The 19,698-nt window shown below is 41.5% G+C and overlaps 2 protein-coding genes across 5 annotated transcripts in view; one reads left to right on the forward strand and one right to left on the reverse strand.

Annotated features, from left to right (window-relative positions):
* The window catches only part of LOC115128662 (gasdermin-E-like), a 21,472-nt gene extending 16,158 nt beyond the window's left edge, over window positions 1–5,314 (forward strand). Inside the window, exons 8-10 of the mRNA XM_065017931.1 lie at window positions 1–6; window positions 1,723–1,793; window positions 2,805–5,314. The exon at window positions 1–6 is cut by the window's left edge and continues 184 nt beyond it. Of these exons, the coding sequence (XP_064874003.1) occupies window positions 1–6; window positions 1,723–1,793; window positions 2,805–3,029 (302 nt within the window). The 3' untranslated portion in view covers window positions 3,030–5,314. The remainder of the gene's footprint in view (window positions 7–1,722; window positions 1,794–2,804) is intronic.
* An 89-nt stretch (window positions 5,315–5,403) lies between these two features.
* The window catches only part of pals2b (protein associated with LIN7 2, MAGUK p55 family member b), an 87,598-nt gene continuing 73,303 nt past the window's right edge, over window positions 5,404–19,698 (reverse strand). For all 4 annotated transcript variants that reach the window (XM_065017928.1, XM_065017929.1, XM_065017927.1 and 1 more), the window contains 7 exons: window positions 9,480–9,611; window positions 8,577–8,673; window positions 8,174–8,242; window positions 7,799–7,960; window positions 7,345–7,547; window positions 7,061–7,189; window positions 5,404–6,817 (listed from right to left, as the gene is read on the reverse strand). In XM_065017928.1, coding sequence (XP_064874000.1) covers window positions 6,641–6,817; window positions 7,061–7,189; window positions 7,345–7,547; window positions 7,799–7,960; window positions 8,174–8,242; window positions 8,577–8,673; window positions 9,480–9,611 — 969 coding nt within the window. In that variant the 3' untranslated portion in view covers window positions 5,404–6,640. The remainder of the gene's footprint in view (window positions 6,818–7,060; window positions 7,190–7,344; window positions 7,548–7,798; window positions 7,961–8,173; window positions 8,243–8,576; window positions 8,674–9,479; window positions 9,612–19,698) is intronic.

Raw genomic sequence — 19,698 nt, forward strand, 5'->3', positions numbered from 1 at the left:
TGGAGGGTGAGAGTGTGTGTGTGTATGTGTTTATATATCTATATACAGTGGGGAGAACAAGTATTTGATACACTGAGAATTTTGCAGGTTTTCCAACTTACAAAGCATGTAGAGGTCTGTAGTTTTTATCATAGGTACAGTTCAACTGTGAGAGACGGACTCTAAAACAAAAATCCAGAAAACACATTGTATGATTTTTAAGTAATTAATTTGCATTTTATTGCATGACATAATTATTTGATACATCAGAAAAGCAGAACTTAATATTTGGTATAGAAACCTTTGTTTGCAATTACAGAGATCATACATTTCCTGTAGTTCTTGACCAGGTTTGCACACACTGCAGCAGGGATTTTGGCCCACTCCTCCATACAGACCTTCTCCAGATCCTTCAGGTTTCGGGGCTGTCGCTGGGCAATACGGACTTTCAGCTCCCTCCAAAGATTTTCTATTGGGTTCAGGTCTGGAGACTGGCTAGGCCACTTCAGGACCTTGAGATGTTTCTTACGGAGCCACTCCTTAGTTGCCCTGGCTGTGTGTTTCGGGTCATTGTCATGCTGGAAGACCCAGCCACGACCCATCTTCAATCCTCTTACTGAGGGAAGGAGGTTGTTGGCCAAGATCTCGCGATACATGGCCCCATCCATCCTCCCCTCAATACGGTGCAGTCGTCCTGTCCCCTTTGCAGAAAAGCATCCCCAAAGAATGATGTTTCCACCTCCATGCTTCACGGTTGGGATGGTGTTCTTGGGGTTGTACTCATCCTTCTTCTTCCTCCAAACACGGCGAGTGGAGTTTAGACCAAAAAGCTCTATTTTTGTCTCATCAGACCACATTACTTTCTCCCATTCCTCCTCTGGATCATCCAGATGGTCACTGGCAAACTTCAGACGGGCCTGGACATGCGCTGGCTTGAGCAGGGGGACCTTGCGTGCACTGCAGGATTTTAATCCATGACGGCGTAGTGTGTTACTAATGGTTTTCTTTGAGACTGTGGTCCCAGCTCTCTTCAGGTCATTGACCAAGTCCTGCCGTGTAGTTCTGGGCTGATCCCTCGCCCTCCTCATGATCATTGATGCCCCACGAGGTAAGATCTTGCATGGAGCTTCAGACCGAGGGTGATTGACCGTCATCTTGAACTTCTTCCATTTTCTAATAATTGTGCCATCAGTTGTTGCCTTCTCACCAAGCTGCTTGCCTATTGTCCTGTAGCCCATCCCAGCCTTGTGCAGGTCTACAATTGTATCCCTGATGTCCTTACACAGCTCTCTGGTCTTGGCCATTGTGGAGAGGTTGGAGTCTGTTTGATTGAGTGTGTGGACAGGTGTCTTTTATACAGGTAACGAGTTCAAACAGGTGCAGTTAATACAGGTAATGAGTGGAGAACAGGAGGGCTTCTTAAAGAAAAACTAACAGGTCTGTGAGAGCCGGAATTCTTACTGGTTGGTAGGTGATCAAATACTTATGTCATGCAATAAAATGCAAATGAATTACTTAAAAATCATACAATGTGATTTTCTGGATTTTTGTTTTAGATTCCATCTCTCACAGTTGAAGTGTACCTATGATAGAAATTACAGACCTCTACATGCTTTGTTAGTAGGAAAACCTGCAAAATCGGCAGTGTATCAAATACTTGTTCTCCCCACTGTATATATATATGTGTGTATGTGTGTGTGTGTATGTTGCATTCTCTAACCCCTGTGTTTGGTGTTTTTGTAGCGTTGCCTGATGCTGCTCTGACTCTGCTGGGAGAATCTAGCCCTGATGTCCTGGAAGCCCTCAATACTCTGGTCAGTCTGATTCAATTCACTATATGATTCACCCGTCACTATACATGACTCACCATTCACTACTGAAACCCTCAACACTCGGATCAGTCTGATTCAATTCACTATAAAATACCCGAGTCACTTTATATGATTTTACGATTCACGACTCCTGATTCATATCAACTAAACCACTCCATCACAAATAAAATACTTTGATATGAATACTCTGATCCAATATTAGTTCATAACTGTGTTATACAGACAGTAGTCAGGATGAATTATACTGTAGACTGATCCAATATTAGTTCATAACTGTGTTATACAGACAGTAGTCAGGATGAATTATACTGTAGACTGATCCAATATTAGTTCATAACTGTGTTATACAGACAGTAGTCAGGATGAATTATACTGTAGACTGATCCAATATTAGTTCATAACTGTGTTATACAGACAGTAGTCAGGATGAATTATACTGTAGACTGATCCAATATTAGTTCATAACTGTGTTATACAGACAGTAGTCAGGATGAATTATACTGTAGACTGATCCAATATTAGTTCATAACTGTGTTATACAGACAGTAGTCAGGATGAATTATACTGTAGACTGATCCAATATTAGTTCATAACTGTGTTATACAGACAGTAGTCAGGATGAATTATACTGTAGACTGATCCAATATTAGTTCATAACTGTGTTATACAGACAGTAGTCAGGATGAATTATACTGTAGACTGATCCAATATTAGTTCATAACTGTGTTATACAGACAGTAGTCAGGATGAATTATACTGTAGACTGATCCAATATTAGTTCATAACTGTGTTATACAGACAGTAGTCAGGATGAATTATACTGTAGACTGATCCAATATTAGTTCATAACTGTGTTATACAGACAGTAATCAGGATGAATTATACTGTAGACTGATCCAATATTAGTTAATAACTATGTTATACCCAGACAATAGTCAGCATGAATTATACTATAGACTTTGCTCTGTACCTTACTTGTTGTCTGTCCCACAGCTAAAGGTCAATGGTCAGCCCCTCCCCTTTGAGTCACTGCCCCTCCCCTTGCAGGAAGAGGGGGCATTCCATTGGGCAGAGCAGCTCCTCCTCTCCTCCAATGTGATGCTGCGGAGAGAGACTGACAGGCTGTGGGCAGAGACTGGAAAAAAGCCAGGAGTGTTTCCATTGGTCATGTGCATCGCTGTGCAAGGACTTACATCTCTGTACACTGGGAAGGGGTAGGATGTGTGTGCATGGATCAGTACGTTTCAAATATTACATTTTGTGTGAACCTCCAGTGTTTCACTTTTCCAAATATGCACTCAATGAATTCTGTATTTTTGGTGGCACTAACATTTTTTTTTTTACAAACTAATTCTCAATGTAACTGTTTGAATTGAAAAGCTGTAAAACAATCCACTCCAGAATATGAAGTAAGACTTGTGTTCAAAGAAACACTTTTCAAAAGCTGGACAAGCAGACTTCACCTTACTGTGTTTGGAAAGAAACGCCTCAATCTCAATACACTAAAATGTTGCTCTGACACCCTAGTATTTCACGAAACCTTTACATTCTTTCTGCATGCTCATACAGATAAAACGTGTATACAGAAGATTTTGTTATTTCAAAAGAGAAATGTACAGTATATGCTTATTTTAATATATAATGTTGCTTAAATGCCATTTTAAGCTATATGTAACCTACAGTACCAGTCAAATGTTGACACACCTACTCATTCAAGGGTTTTTCTTTATTTGTATATTTTCTACATTGTATAATAGTGAAGACATCAAAACAATTATATAACACGTATAGAATCATGTAGTAACCAAAAAATTGTTAAATTAATTATTCAGAGTAGTCACCCTTTGCCTTGATGACAGCTTTGCACACTCTTGGCATTCTCTCAACCAGCTTCACCTGGAATGCTTTTCCAACAGTCTTGAAGGAGTTCCCACATATTCTGAGCACTTGTTGGCTGCTTTTCTTTCACTCTGCGGTCCAACTCATTCCAAACCATCTCAATTGGGTTGAGGTTGAGTGATTGTGGAGGCCAGGTCATCTGATGCAGCACTCCATCATTCTCCTTCTTGTTCAAATAGCCCTTAAACAGCCTGGAGGAGTGTTGGGTCATTGTCCTGTTGGAAAAAAAATTATAGTCCCAATAAGCGCTAACCAGATGGAATGGTGTATCGCTGCAGAATGCTGTGGTAGCCATGCTGGTTGTGTGCTTTGAATTCTAAATAATCACTGACAGTGTCACCAGCAAAGCAACATCACACCTCCTCCATGCTTCACGGTGGGAACCACACATGCGGAGATCATCCATTCACCTACTCTGCATCTCAAAATGAAATGGCGGTTGGAACCAAAAATGTCAAATATCAAAGGACAGATTTCCACCAGTCTAATGTCCATTGCTCGTGTTTCTTGGCACAAGCAAGTCTCTTCTTCTTTTTTGTGGTCTTTAGTAGTGGTTTCTTTGCAGCAATTTCACTATGAAGGCCTGATTCATGTAGTCTCCTCAGAACAGTTGATGGTGAGATTTGTCTGTTACTTGAACTCTGTGAAGCATTTATTTGGGCTGCAATTTGAGGTGCAGTTAACTCTAATGAACGTATCCTCTGCAGTAGAGGTGACTCTTCCTTTCCTGTGGCGGTCCTCATGAGAGACAGTTTCATCATAGCACTTGATGGTTTTTGCCACTGCACTTGAAGAAACTTTCAAAGTTCTTGACATTTTCCAGATTGACTGACCTTCCTTCATGTCTTAAAGTAATGATGGACTGTTATTTATCTTTGCTTATTTGAGATGTTCTTGCCATAATATGGACTTGGTCTTTTACCAAATAGGGGTATCTTCTGTATGCCAACCCTACCTTGTCACAACACAACTGATTGGCTCAGACGCAATAAGGAAAGAAATTCCACAAATGAACTTTTAACAAGGCACACGTGTTAATTTAAATTCATTCCAGGTGACTACCTCATGAAGCTGGTTGAGAGAATGACAAAAGAGTGTGCAAAGCTGTCATCAAGGCAAAGGGTGGCTACTTTGAAGAATCACAAATATAAAATGTATTTTTTGATTTGTTTAACACTTTTTTTTAGTTATTTCATAGTTTGATGTCTTCACTATTAGTCTACAATGTAGAAAAATAGTACAAATAAAGACAAACCTTTGACTGGTAATGTATATAAACAAAATGTTTATTCAGTTTATGAACATACCACTCACTATCTACAGACAAGATATTCTATAACTCGTTTTGAGATTATGGACTCATCCCAGTTGCTGGTACTGTTAGATCTAGTGGTATGGCTTAGTCAGAACGTGTATGTATGTAGATGTATTACCTCTGTAAAACATCAAGTCATAGCATATTGCTATTTGTTAGATTATCATGCTTTTCAGGAGAATATCAATATGGTGCATTCTGCAATTTCACAATTTTACATAGTTGCAATGCTGCCACAAAACTATGCATTCTGTGTTTTTAATAAAATATACTGTATATTTATGAACCATCCAATGTCTCTGAATGGCTTTAAATATTACTGCATTAAATATAAACTAAACAACCATTACCCAAAACAAAAAAGGACAACTTTCCAGATGAATTTCAGTTCATTTATTGTAACAATGTATTGCTATTAGAGATGTCTGTTATTGATCACGAGTTGGGAAATCTTTCAGAGTGACCACAGGAAACAGAATGTAGTATTTAGGTTACAGTGCAGGAGGGTTTTGGAGATGTGATACTGGAGGAGAGGACCGTGGGATAGCAACAGATTAAAAAACAACAATAAGCACCTTACATACAGATTAGGGTAGATGGTGAGTGGTATTCTGATGGTCATGCTGTCGACACAACACAGACAGAACGCTTCAAAACAGGATGTAGTATTTGTTCAATATTCCAAAACAACAACTCAAAGCAAAGGATCACGCAAGACAAAAATGTCACTTAGCTAAAAAGATCACCGTAGCAACGAAAGACAGTGAATCCTACGGTACTAAAATAAAAGTACAGACAACTCAAAGACATGAATGAAACAGACACAGTGTTTTGATCCTGATATTCAATACTACAATGTAAAGTGTAAAGCTTTTTCCCTTCATTCTCTTTGTGGGATGTATGAGGGTTAGATATTCAGACAATAAGTCCATTTTTTCTTAAGTCATAATTCTAAAGAGATAAACACAAACCAAACAAGGGGTAGCCAACTACAGTACATACTACAGGGCACTGTAGGGGATTTTCTTTGGAGTGGGGTGGGAGGTCCTACGACAATCACAAGGGTGGGCTTCACAGGATTTGGACTGAGACACGGTAGTTGTCATGGCAATAACGAGCGCTGTAAACAGGTTTCCTTGGCAACACTGCTCATAGTTCTGGAATATTCCATAGTGTCGTTCTTGAACTTCGTTCTTGAACTGTGTTGATATAACAATAATAAAAACTCTCAGTCCTCTGAGAAAAAAACCAAACATCAATAGTTCTCAGAGGAACAACTACAAAAACCAAAAAAAACATAACAACAACAAATAAATATGGCCGTGATGTTTGGCCTTTTAATTTTTTTCATGTTTCTGAATTCCACGTTGGTATGAATAGAAAGATATTTCGTAAAAAGTTACAAATATTAAAATAAATAAGAACTATTTGCCTTTGAGTTTCGAGTAGAAAAAATGTGCATTGTCTGCAGGAGGAAGGGAGAGAGGGACGAGGCGGTTGGTTTGGGTTTTCCCCGTCAAAGTCCCTGACGAACACCCTTCCTCCTTTCCTTTCCCCTGTCTCTGTGGTCGAACACATACACGGTCAAGTTGACCGGTCAGTGTCCGGTTGGGGTTCAGTAGACCCAGTTGACGGGGACCCACTGTGGTTCGGAGCAGAGTTTGTCGACGGCAGCCTGTAGCGTTTGGAAGGCGCGGTCCAGGTTGTCGTTGGTGATGGCGAGGTCAAAGTAGTGGTTGTAGGTCCTCTGGATACGAGCACTCTCATCAACAGTCTTCCTCAAATCCACATCCTGACAGGGACAGAGACAGAGGGTGAGTGTGTGTGTGTCTCTCGGTTTGTGCATTTTCCTGAGAAGCAGTGACTAACAAGCACAGTACACTATGTGAGTGTTGTGTGTTCTAGCGATAGAATGTTCCATAAAAAACTACAGAACGCCCTAAAATCACATAACAATGGAAGGATACCAGAAAGCAACGTGAAAATACACCGGGATTAAGCGGCTCAGTGTCTATGCCCAGGAAAAGGTCCTGACCGTGAGTTGTTTGGTGGTGATTCCAGCGTCCACCGTAGCTTTGTGCATGGCCTTGAGCGTCTCAAACTCTGGTGCTGCGATGAACACCACATACGGCATGAACTCTGCCGTCTTTAGTACCTTCAGAGCCTACTGTCCAGACAGAGAGAGGGTCAGTGAACCAGCTAGAGATGACAAACACAGACAGACCATGTAGAGTATCTCATACTGGGATTCTACCCTGTTCTTTTTTTGTTGTGCTTTTTAAATGCACTTGAAATAGTTTTATATGATTTGATTGTGACCTGTGGGTTGACGTCCAGGATGCAGGTGCGCCCCGTGTCCACCACCTCGTGGATGGAGTCCATCTTGGTTCCGTAGAGGTTCCCGTCGTACTCGCCGTGCTCTAGGTAGCCGCCCGCCTTCACGTCCGCCTCCATCTCCGTCCGCGTCACAAACCGGTACGACTTACCGTCCAGCTCATCGTCACGGGGACGTCGGGAGGTGACTGAGGGAGGAGCGGGAGGAGAGACAAGAGAAAAGGGGTTAGAGAGAAGAGAAAGGGATGTGGGAGAGAGATGGAGAAAGAATGAACAGGAATATAAGAAGAACAGTGGAGCAAAGGGGAAGATCAAGAGACAAGCTGACTTAAAGCAGCCAAATGAAACGAAAGGGGTTCTGTCTGTTCAGACAGTGGTCCATTAGATTCTGGATGAGGGTTCTAAAATAGAATTAGAACGGTATTGGTTCTAGACTCACAGGGAATGGTGGTTCCGAAGCATGTTGGGTTAAGGACCACCAGTCGGTTCTTGAGGCTGCGTCGGCCCACCCCCTGGGCTCCAATCAGAACTAGAGTCTTCCTCTGGAATGGGGGCATCTTGGCCACCTCCTCATAGATTTGCAGCTCGTGCCTGTCAAACTCTGCTCTCAGCCAATCACAGAGAGGGACACACAAGAGTAAGCCAATCACAGAGGAGAATGTAGTGTTGTCAGTCAATAAAAGAAGGGAATGGGGATGTAAAATGCTGATTAGTAAATGGGGGAACTACACAGTCAGGAAGCCCCAGCACAAAACCAATTAGAAGAATGAGCCATGACAGAATCAGCCAATGAGAGACGAATATGAATGCTCACCTGCATTCCTGGCTGTTAAGTACATCATCTTTTTCTTCTTCTTTCCAGTTATCGTACCACACAGGATCCCTGTTGCATACACACACACATATTCACATATAAATACAGGCGCAAGTGTCTTCCCTGTCTGTCTTCTGCAGCCGAAGGCCAGAAGGGGGCACCATAACCCATTCTATGGAGCGCTACTGAGTAATTATCTCATGACCTCATTGCCCTCAGCCTGGCAGGCAAGGCCGCCTCACAGTGGCAGACCAACTAAACAATTCAAAGTAAGTGCTCTCCACTGATTCAAATCCAAGCAGTCACTGGCTTCATTATGTAAAAGGTCCACTCAAAGTTGCCAGTCAGCTCAGTATAGCTCATCTAGCTGAAAATGGAGCTAGGAGGCAATGTCAAGCCGTACCTGAGCCATCAAAATCTCTTGGGACGAAGGCTTTCCTCTTCTCCTCCAGGAACTGACTGGGGATCAGTCCAGTGGCTCCACCAACCACATGACATGCCTATCACAGGAGAGCACACCAGATGTAAAAAAAACTGTATTACCCAACCAGTAAACAACCAGTAGAAAACCAGTAGAAGTTACAAACCAATAGAAGTTACACAATATAAAACCAGTAGAAATCAGTAGAAGATACAAACCAATATAAAACCAGTAGAAGTTACAAACCAATATATAACCAGTAGAAATCAGTAGAAGATACAAACCAATATAAAACCAGTAGAAGTTACAAACCAATATATAACCAGTAGAAATCAGTAGAAGTTACAAACCAATATAAAACCAGTAGAAGTTACAAACCAATATAAAACCAGTAGACGTTACAAACCAATATAAAACCAGCAGAGACCATAGAAAACAGTAGAAGTTACGAACAAATATTAAACCAGTAGAAGTTACAAACCAATATAAAACCAGTAGAAATCTGTAGAATTTACAAACCATTATAAAACCAGTAGAAACCTGTAGAAGTTACAAACCAATATAAAACCAGTAGAAATCTGTAGAAGTTACAAACCAATATAAAACCAGTAGAAACCTGTAGAAGTTACAAACCAATATAAAACCAGTAGAAACCTGTAGAAGTTACAAACCAATATAAAACAAGTAGAAACCTGTAGAAGTTACAAACCAATATAAAACCAGTAGAAATCTGTAGAAGTTAAAAACCAATATAAAACCAGTAGAAGTTACAAACCAATATAAAACCAGCAGAGCCCCTTAGAAACCAGTAGAAGTTACAAACCAATATTAAACCAGTACAAAAAAAGATGTATTGTTGTTATTGAGGACCACCACCATCATCACCTGCCACCAGTTGGGGTCCTCCCTGTTGACGATCTGAAGGAGGTCCCCCCTCTTGAAGCCAATCCCCGCCTCTCGGCAGGGGATCAGATGGTCATTTGCTGGATCGTAGTCAAAGTGGGGTTGCACGTACACCTGAGAAAAGGGAGGTTTGATGTTAATCAAAGGTGATTCGACAACCAAACTATAACTATATACAGTCAAAATAGTGCTTTTCTACACACAACAGCTAGGTAGATAAGGTTAGTGGAAGGATTAGTGTTTTACTACACACAACAGCTAGGTAGATAAGGTTAGTGGAAGGATTAGTGTTTTACTACACACAACAGCTAGGTAGATAAGGTTAGTGCTTTTCTACACACAACAACTAGGTAGATAAGGTTAGTGGAAGGATTAGTGTTTTACTACACACAACAGCTAGGTAGATAAGGTTAGTGAAAGGATTAGTGTTTTACTACACACAACAGCTAGGTAGATAAGGTTAGTGCTTTACTACACACAACAGCTAGGTAGATAAGGTTAGTGGAAGGATTAGTGTTTTACTACACACAACAGCTAGGTAGATAAGGTTAGTGCTTTACTACACACAACAGCTAGGTAGATAAGGTTGGTGAAAGGATTAGTGTTTTACTACACACAACAGCTAGGTAGATAAGGTTAGTGAAAGGATTAGTGTTTTACTACACACAACAGCTAGGTAGATAAGGTTAGTGTTTTACTACACACAACAGCTAGGTAGATAAGGTTAGTGGAAGGATTAGTGTTTTACTACACACAACAGCTAGGTAGATAAGGTTAGTGAAAGGATTAGTGTTTTACTACACACAACAGCTAGGTAGATAAGGTTAGTGAAAGGATTAGTGTTTTACTACACTCAACAGCTAGGTAGATAAGGTTAGTGAAAGGATTAGTGTTTTACTACACACAACAGCTAGGTAGATAAGGTTAGTGAAAGGATTAGTGTTTTACTACACACAACAGCTAGGTAGATAAGGTTAGTGTTTTACTACACACAACAGCTAGGTAGATAAGGTTAGTGAAAGGATTAGTGTTTTACTACACACAACAGCTAGGTAAATAAGGTTAGTGGAAGGATTAGTGTTTTACTACACACAACAGCTAGGTAGATAAGGTTAGTGAAAGGATTAGTGTTTTACTACACACAACAGCTAGGTAGATAAGGTTAGTGAAAGGATTAGTGTTTTACTACACACAACAGCTAGGTAGATAAGGTTAGTGAAAGGATTAGTGTTTTACTACACACAACAGCTAGGTAGATAAGGTTAGTGAAAGGATTAGTGTTTTACTACACACAACAGCTAGGTAGATAAGGTTAGTGTTTTACTACACACAACAGCTAGGTAGATAAGGTTAGTGTTTTACTACACACAACAGCTAGGTAGATAAGGTTAGTGAAAGGATTAGTGTTTTACTACACACAACAGCTAGGTAGATAAGGTTAGTGGAAGGATTAGTGTTTTACTACACACAACAGCTAGGTAGATAAGGTTAGTGCTTTTCTACACACAACAGCTAGGTAGATAAGGTTAGTGGAAGGATTAGTGTTTTACTACACACAACAGCTAGGTAGATAAGGTTAGTGCTTTTCTACACACAACAACTAGGTAGATAAGGTTAGTGGAAGGATTAGTGTTTTACTACACACAACAGCTAGGTAGATAAGGTTGGTGCTTTTCTACACACAACAACTAGGTAGATAAGGTTAGTGGAAGGATTAGTGTTTTACTACACACAACAGCTAGGTAGATAAGGTTAGTGCTTTTCTACACACAACAGCTAGGTAGATAAGGTTAGTGTTTTACTACACACAACAGCTAGGTAGATAAGGTTAGTGTTTTACTACACACAACAGCTAGGTAGATAAGGTTAGTGGAAGGATTAGTGTTTTACTACACACAACAGCTAGGTAGATAAGGTTAGTGTTTTACTACACACAACAACTAGGTAGATAAGGTTAGTGGAAGGGTTAGTGTTTTACTACACACAACAGCTAGGTAGATAAGATTAGTGGAAGGATTAGTGTTTTACTACACACAACAGCTAGGTAGATAAGGTTAGCGCTTTTCTACACACAACAACTAGGTAGATAAGGTTAGTGGAAGGATTAGTGTTTTACTACACACAACAGCTAGGTAGATAAGGTTAGTGCTTTTCTACACACAACAACTAGGTAGATAAGGTTAGTGGAAGGATTAGTGTTTTACTACACACAACAGCTAGGTAGATAAGGTTAGTGAAAGGATTAGTGTTTTACTACACACAACAGCTAGGTAGATAAGGTTAGTGCTTTACTACACACAACAGCTAGGTAGATAAGGTTAGTGGAAGGATTAGTGTTTTACTACACACAACAGCTAGGTAGATAAGGTTAGTGCTTTTCTACACACAACAACTAGGTAGATAAGGTTAGTGGAAGGATTAGTGTTTTACTACACACAACAGCTAGGTAGATAAGGTTAGTGAAAGGATTAGTGTTTTACTACACACAACAGCTAGGTAGATAAGGTTAGTGCTTTACTACACACAACAGCTAGGTAGATAAGGTTAGTGGAAGGATTAGTGTTTTACTACACACAACAGCTAGGTAGATAAGGTTAGTGCTTTACTACACACAACAGCTAGGTAGATAAGGTTGGTGAAAGGATTAGTGTTTTACTACACACAACAGCTAGGTAGATAAGGTTAGTGAAAGGATTAGTGTTTTACTACACACAACAGCTAGGTAGATAAGGTTAGTGTTTTACTACACACAACAGCTAGGTAGATAAGGTTAGTGGAAGGATTAGTGTTTTACTACACACAACAGCTAGGTAGATAAGGTTAGTGAAAGGATTAGTTGTTTTACTACACACAACAGCTAGGTAGATAAGGTTAGTGAAAGGATTAGTGTTTTACTACACACAACAGCTAGGTAGATAAGGTTAGTGAAAGCTAGGTAGATAAGGTTTTGGAAGGATTAGTGTTTTACACACAACAGCTAGGTAGATAAGGTTAGTGAAAGGATTAGTGTTTTACTACACACAACAGCTAGGTAGATAAGGTTAGTGAAAGGATTAGTGTTTTACTACACACAACAGCTAGGTAGATAAGGTTAGTGTTTTACTACACACAACAGCTAGGTAGATAAGGTTAGTGAAAGGATTAGTGTTTTACTACACACAACAGCTAGGTAAATAAGGTTAGTGGAAGGATTAGTGTTTTACTACACACAACAGCTAGGTAGATAAGGTTAGTGAAAGGATTAGTGTTTTACTACACACAACAGCTAGGTAGATAAGGTTAGTGAAAGGATTAGTGTTTTACTACACACAACAGCTAGGTAGATAAGGTTAGTGGAAGGATTAGTGTTTTACTACACACAACAGCTAGGTAGATAAGGTTAGTGCTTTTCTACACACAACAGCTAGGTAGATAAGGTTAGTGGAAGGATTAGTGTTTTACTACACACAACAGCTAGGTAGATAAGGTTAGTGCTTTTCTACACACAACAGCTAGGTAGATAAGGTTAGTGTTTTACTACACACAACAGCTAGGTAGATAAGGTTAGTGAAAGGATTAGTGTTTTACTACACACAACAGCTAGGTAGATAAGGTTAGTGGAAGGATTAGTGTTTTACTACACACAACAGCTAGGTAGATAAGGTTAGTGAAAGGATTAGCTTTTCTACACACAACAGCTAGGTAGATAAGGTTAGTGGAAGGATTAGTGTTTTACTACACACAACAGCTAGGTTAGATAAGGTTAGTGCTTTTTACACACAACAACTAGGTAGATAAGGTTAGTGGAAGGATTAGTGTTTTACTACACACAACAGCTAGGTAGATAAGGTTGGTGCTTTTCTACACACAACAACTAGGTAGATAAGGTTAGTGGAAGGATTAGTGTTTTACTACACACAACAGCTAGGTAGATAAGGTTAGTGCTTTTCTACACACAACAGCTAGGTAGATAAGGTTAGTGTTTTACTACACACAACAGCTAGGTAGATAAGGTTAGTGTTTTACTACACACAACAGCTAGGTAGATAAGGTTAGTGGAAGGATTAGTGTTTTACTACACACAACAGCTAGGTAGATAAGGTTAGTGTTTTACTACACACAACAACTAGGTAGATAAGGTTAGTGGAAGGGTTAGTGTTTTACTACACACAACAGCTAGGTAGATAAGATTAGTGGAAGGATTAGTGTTTTACTACACACAACAGCTAGGTAGATAAGGTTAGCGCTTTTCTACACACAACAACTAGGTAGATAAGGTTAGTGGAAGGATTAGTGTTTTACTACACACAACAGCTAGGTAGATAAGGTTAGTGCTTTTCTACACACAACAACTAGGTAGATAAGGTTAGTGGAAGGATTAGTGTTTTACTACACACAACAGCTAGGTAGATAAGGTTAGTGCTTTTCTACACACAACAACTAGGTAGATAAGGTTAGTGGAAGGATTAGTGTTTTACTACACACAACAGCTAGGTAAATAAGGTTAGTGGAAGGATTAGTGTTTTACTACACACAACAGCTAGGTAGATGGAAGGTTAGTGTTTTACTACACACAACAGCTAGGTAGATAAGGTTAGTGGAAGGATTAGTGTTTTACTACACACAACAGCTAGGTAGATAAGGTTAGCGCTTTTCTACACACAACAGCTAGGTAGATAAGGTTAGTGGAAGGATTAGTGTTTTACTACACACAACAACTAGGTAGATAAGGTTAGTGCTTTTCTACACACAACAACTAGGTAGATAAGGTTAGTGGAAGGATTAGTGTTTTACTACACACAACAGCTAGGTAGATAAGGTTAGTGCTTTTCTACACACAACAACTAGGTAGATAAGGTTAGTGGAAGGATTAGTGTTTTACTACACACAACAGCTAGGTAGATAAGGTTAGTGCTTTTCTAACACAACAACTAGGTAGATAAGGTTAGTGGAAGGATTAGTGTTTTACTACACACAACAGCTAGGTAGATAAGGTTAGTGCTTTTCTACACACAACAACTAGGTAGATAAGGTTAGTGGAAGGATTAGTGTTTTACTACACACAACAGCTAGGTAGATAAGGTTAGTGGAAGGATTAGTGTTTTACTACACACAACAGCTAGGTAGATACGTTTAGTGGAAGGATTAGTGTTTTACTACACACAACAGCTAGGTAGATAAGGTTAGTGGAAGGATTAGTGTTTTACTACACACAACAGCTAGCTAGATAAGGTTAGTGGAAGGATTAGTGTTTTACTACACACAACAGCTAGGTAGATAAGGTTAGTGGAAGGATTAGTGTTTTACTACACACAACAGCTAGGTAGATAAGGTTAGTGCTTTTCTACACACAACAACTAGGTAGATAAGGTTAGTGGAAGGATTAGTGTTTTACTACACACAACAGCTAGGTAGATAAGGTTAGTGCATTTTCTACACACAACAACTAGGTAGATAAGGTTAGTGGAAGGATTAGTGTTTTACTACACACAACAGCTAGGTAGATAAGGTTAGTGGAAGGATTAGTGTTTTACTACACACAACAGCTAGGTAGATAAGGTTAGTGCTTTTCTACACACAACAACTAGGTAGATAAGGTTAGTGGAAGGATTAGTGTTTTACTACACACAACAGCTAGGTAGATAAGGTTAGTGAAAGGATTAGTGTTTTACTACACACAACAGCTAGGTAAATAAGGTTAGTGGAAGGATTAGTGTTTTACTACACACAACAGCTAGGTAGATAAGGTTAGTGGAAGGATTAGTGTTTTACTACACACAACAGCTAGGTAGATAAGGTTAGTGGAAGGATTAGTGTTTTACTACACACAACAGCTAGGTAGATAAGGTTAGTGGAAGGATTAGTGTTTTACTACACACAACAGCTAGGTAGATAAGGTTAGTGGAAGGATTAGTGTTTTACTACACACAACAGCTAGGTAGATAAGGTTAGTGGAAGGATTAGTGTTTTACTACACACAACAGCTAGGTAGATAAGGTTAGTGGAAGGATTAGTGTTTTACTACACACAACAGCTAGGTAGATAAGGTTAGTGCTTTTCTACACACAACAACTAGGTAGATAAGGTTAGTGGAAGGATTAGTGTTTTACTACACACAACAGCTAGGTAGATAAGGTTAGTGGAAGGATTAGTGTTTTACTACACACAACAGCTAGGTAGATAAGGTTAGTGGAAGGATTAGTGTTTTACTACACACAACAGCTAGGTAGATAAGGTTAGTGGAAGGATTAGTGTTTTACTACACACAACAGCTAGGTAGATAAGGTTAGTGAAAGGATTAGTGTTTTACTACACACAACAGCTAGGTAGATAAGGTTAGTGTTTTACTAAACAACAGCTAGGTAGATAAGGTTAGTGTTTTACTACACACAACAGCTAGGTAGATAAGGTTAGTGGAAGGATTAGTGTTTTACTACACACAACAGCTAGGTAGATAAGGTTAGTGGAAGGATTAGTGTTTTACTACACACAACAGCTAGGTAGATAAGGTTAGTGAAAGGATTAGTGTTTTACTACACACAACAGCTAGGTAGATAAGGTTAGTGTTTTACTACACAACAGCTAGGTAGATAAGGTTAGTGTTTTACTACACACAACAGCTAGGTAGATAAGGTTAGTGTTTTACTACACACAACAGCTAGGTAGATAAGGTTAGTGGAAGGATTAGTGTTTTACTACACACAACAACTAGGTAGATAAGGTTAGTGGAAGGATTCGTTTTTTACTACACACAACAGCTAGGTAGATAAGGTTAGTGGAAGGATTAGTGTTTTACTACACACAACAACTAGGTAGATAAGGTTAGTGGAAGGATTAGTGTTTTACTACACACAACAGCTAGGTAGATAAGGTTAGTGGAAGGATTAGTGTATTACTACACACAACAGCTAGGTAGATAAGGTTAGTGGAAGGATTAGTGTTTTACTACACACAACAACTAGGTAGATAAGGTTAGTGGAAGGATTAGTGTTTTACTACACACAACAGCTAGGTAGATAAGGTTAGTGCTTTTCTACACACAACAGCTAGGTAGATAAGGTTAATGTTTTACTACACACAACAACTAGGTAGATAAGGATTAGTGTTTTACTACACACAACAGCTAGGCAGATAAGGTTAGTGGAAGGATTAGTGTTTTACTACACACAACAGCTAGGCAGATAAGGTTAGTGGAAGGATTAGTGTTTTGAAGTGTTAGAGAAGTTTGGGTACAAAGCAGCACTAAGTGTATATTTATACTACACACACACACACACACACACACACACACACACAGCCAACAGAGGTATTTGCCAAGAGAGGTGAGTGGTCTGGGCACTGTCAGCTTACACTGGCAGCCAGACAGAAACTCTCAAACAAGATCCGGACTGGATGTGTGTGTGTGACATTTGAGATAGTGTGTGTGAGTATGTACAGTGTTGGCGTGTGTGTCTGTTCAGTAAGAGCATGCATGCATGTGTGTGTGCGTATGTGTCAGTAGGTGTGTGTGTCAGTTGGTGTGTGTGTGTGTGCTTGTTTGCACTACTTGTAGAGCAGGTGTCGGGATAGATGTGAGTGTGTGTACAGCGCATATGTGTGTGTGAGCATGCATGCCAGAGTACAGTAGTTGTTTCATGTGTGTGTGTGTTTTTCTGTGTGTCTGGGTCTATGTGCATGCCGGCGTACGAGCGTGTGTGTGCCTGTACGTGTCTACATTTGTGTGTGTGTGTCTCCCTGGCCCAGATATCATGTGGAGGGTTATTAATAGGGCTCTCAGCCAGGGTTCAGATTCCAGAGCAGGGCATTCTGGGACAGCCCCAGGACTCACTTCACTACCAGTCCACCACCACCACCAAACATCTGCAGCTGTTACACAGCCAAACAGGAGCAGTCTGTGAGTGTGTGTGTCTGTGTGTGTGTGTGTGTGGACTTGCGTGATTGTATCCATTCATGTGGCTGTTTAAGTGATGGAGTACGTGTGACGGGTGAGTAAGAAGGACAGAGAGAGAGAGCGAGAGGGAGAGAGGAGGAGAGAGGGGGATAGGGAGAGAGAGAGAGGGGATAGGGAGGGAGAGAGAGAGAGGGGGATAGGGAGAGAGAGAGAGGGGGATAGGGAGAGAGAGAGAGGAGGAGAGAGAGAGAGGGAGAGAGAGAGAGAGAGAGGAAGAGAAAAATAGGGAGAGAGAGAGGGATAGGGATAGGGGGAGAGAGAGAGGGATAGGGATAGGGAAAGAGAGAGGGGAGAGAGGAGGAGAGAGAGAGGGAGAGAGGAGGAGAGAGAGAGGGGGATAGGGAGAGAGAGAGGGGGATAGGGAGAGAGAGAGGGGGATAGGGATAGGGAGAGAGGAGGAGAGAGAGAGAGGGATAGAGAGAGAGAGAGGAAGAGAAAAATAGGAGAGAGAGAGGGATAGGGATAGGGAAAGAGAGGGGGATAGGGAGAGAGGAGGAGAGAGAGAGGGAGAGAGGAGGAGAGAGGGAGAGAGAGAGGGAGAGAGAGAGAGAGAGAGGGAAGAGAAAAAGAGAGAGAGGGGATAGGGAGAGAGAGAGGAAGAGAAAAAGAGAGAGAGGGGGATAGGGAGAGAGGAGGAGAGGAGAGAGGAGGAGAGAGAGAGGGATAGGAAGAGAGAGAGGGATAGGAAGAGAGAGAGGGATAGGAAGAGAGAGAGGGATAGGAAGAGAGAGAGGGATAGGAAGAGAGAGAGGGATAGGGATAGGAAGAGAGAGAGGGATAGGGAGAGAGGAGGAGAGAGAGGGGGATAGGGAGAGAGAGAGGAAGAGAAAAAGAGGGAGAGAGGAGGAGAGAGAGAGGGATAGGGAGAGAGAGAGGGATAGGGAGAGAGAGGAGGAGAGAGCGATAGGGAGAGGGAGAGAGGGGGATAGGGAGAGAGAGAGAGCGATAGGGAGAGGGAGAGAGAGGGATAGCGAGAGAGAGAGAGAGGGAGGAAGATAAAACAGAGGGAGAGGGGGATAGGAGAGAGAGGGGGATAGGGAGAGAGAGAGAGAGAGAGAGAGGGATAGGGAGAGAGAGAGGGATATGGAGAGAGAGAGGGATATGGAGAGAGAGAGAGAGGAAGAGAAAAAGAGTGAGAGAGAGCGCAAGGGGAGAGGGGGAGAGGGGGATAGGGAGAGAGAGAGAGGGGGGATAGGGAGAGAGAGAGAGAGAGGAGGAGAGAGAGAGAGGGATAGAGAGAGAGAGAGGAAGAGAAAAATAGGGAGAGAGAGAGGGATAGGGATAGGGAGAGAGAGAGGGATAGGGATAGGGAAAGAGAGAGGGGGATAGGGAGAGAGGAGGAGAGAGAGAGGGGGATAGGGAGAGAGAGAGGGGATAGGGAGAGAGAGAGAGAGAGGGATAGAGAGAGAGAGGAAGAGAAAAAAGAGGGAGAGAGGAGGAGAGAGAGGGATAGAGAGAGGAGGAGAGAGAGAGGGATAGGGAGAGAGAGAGGGATAGGAAGAGAGAGAGGGATAGGAAGAGAGAGAGGGATAGGAAGAGAGAGAGGGATAGGAAGAGAGAGAGGGATAGGAAGAGAGAGAGGGATAGGAAGAGAGAGAGGGATAGGAAGAGAGAGAGGGATAGGAAGAGAGAGAGGGATAGGGAGAGAGGAGGAAGAGAGAGGGGGATAGGGAGAGAGAGAGGAAGAGAAAAGAGGGAGAGAGGAGGAGAGAGAGAGGGATAGGGAGAGAGAGAGGGATAGGGAGAGAGAGGAGGAGAGAGCGATAGGGAGAGGGAGAGAGGGGGATAGGGAGAGAGAGAGAGCGATAGGGAGAGGGAGAGAGAGGGATAGCGAGAGAGAGAGAGAGAGAGGGAAGAGAAAAGGGAGAGAGAGGGATAGGGAGAGAGAGAGGGATAGGGAGAGGGATAGGGATAGGGAGAGAGAGAGGGATATGGAGAGAGAGAGGGATATGGAGAGAGAGAGGGATATGGAGAGAGAGAGGGATATGGAGAGAGAGAGAGGAAGAGAAAAAGAGTGAGAGAGAGCGCAAGGGGAGAGGGGGAGAGAGAGGGGATAAGGAGAGAGAGGGGGATAGGGAGAGAGAGAGAGAGAGAGAGGGGAAGAGAAAAGGAGAGAGAGAGGGATAGGGAGAGAGAGAGGGATAGGGAGAGGGATAGGATAGGGAGAGAGAGAGGGATATGGAGAGAGAGAGGGATATGGAGAGAGAGAGAGAGGAAGAGAAAAAGAGTGAGAGAGAGCGCAAGGGGAGAGGGGGAGAGAGAGGGATAAGG

Source organism: Oncorhynchus nerka, linkage group LG4, assembly GCF_034236695.1.
Source record: "Oncorhynchus nerka isolate Pitt River linkage group LG4, Oner_Uvic_2.0, whole genome shotgun sequence".
In the NCBI taxonomy this organism is placed as follows: Eukaryota; Metazoa; Chordata; class Actinopteri; order Salmoniformes; family Salmonidae; genus Oncorhynchus; species Oncorhynchus nerka.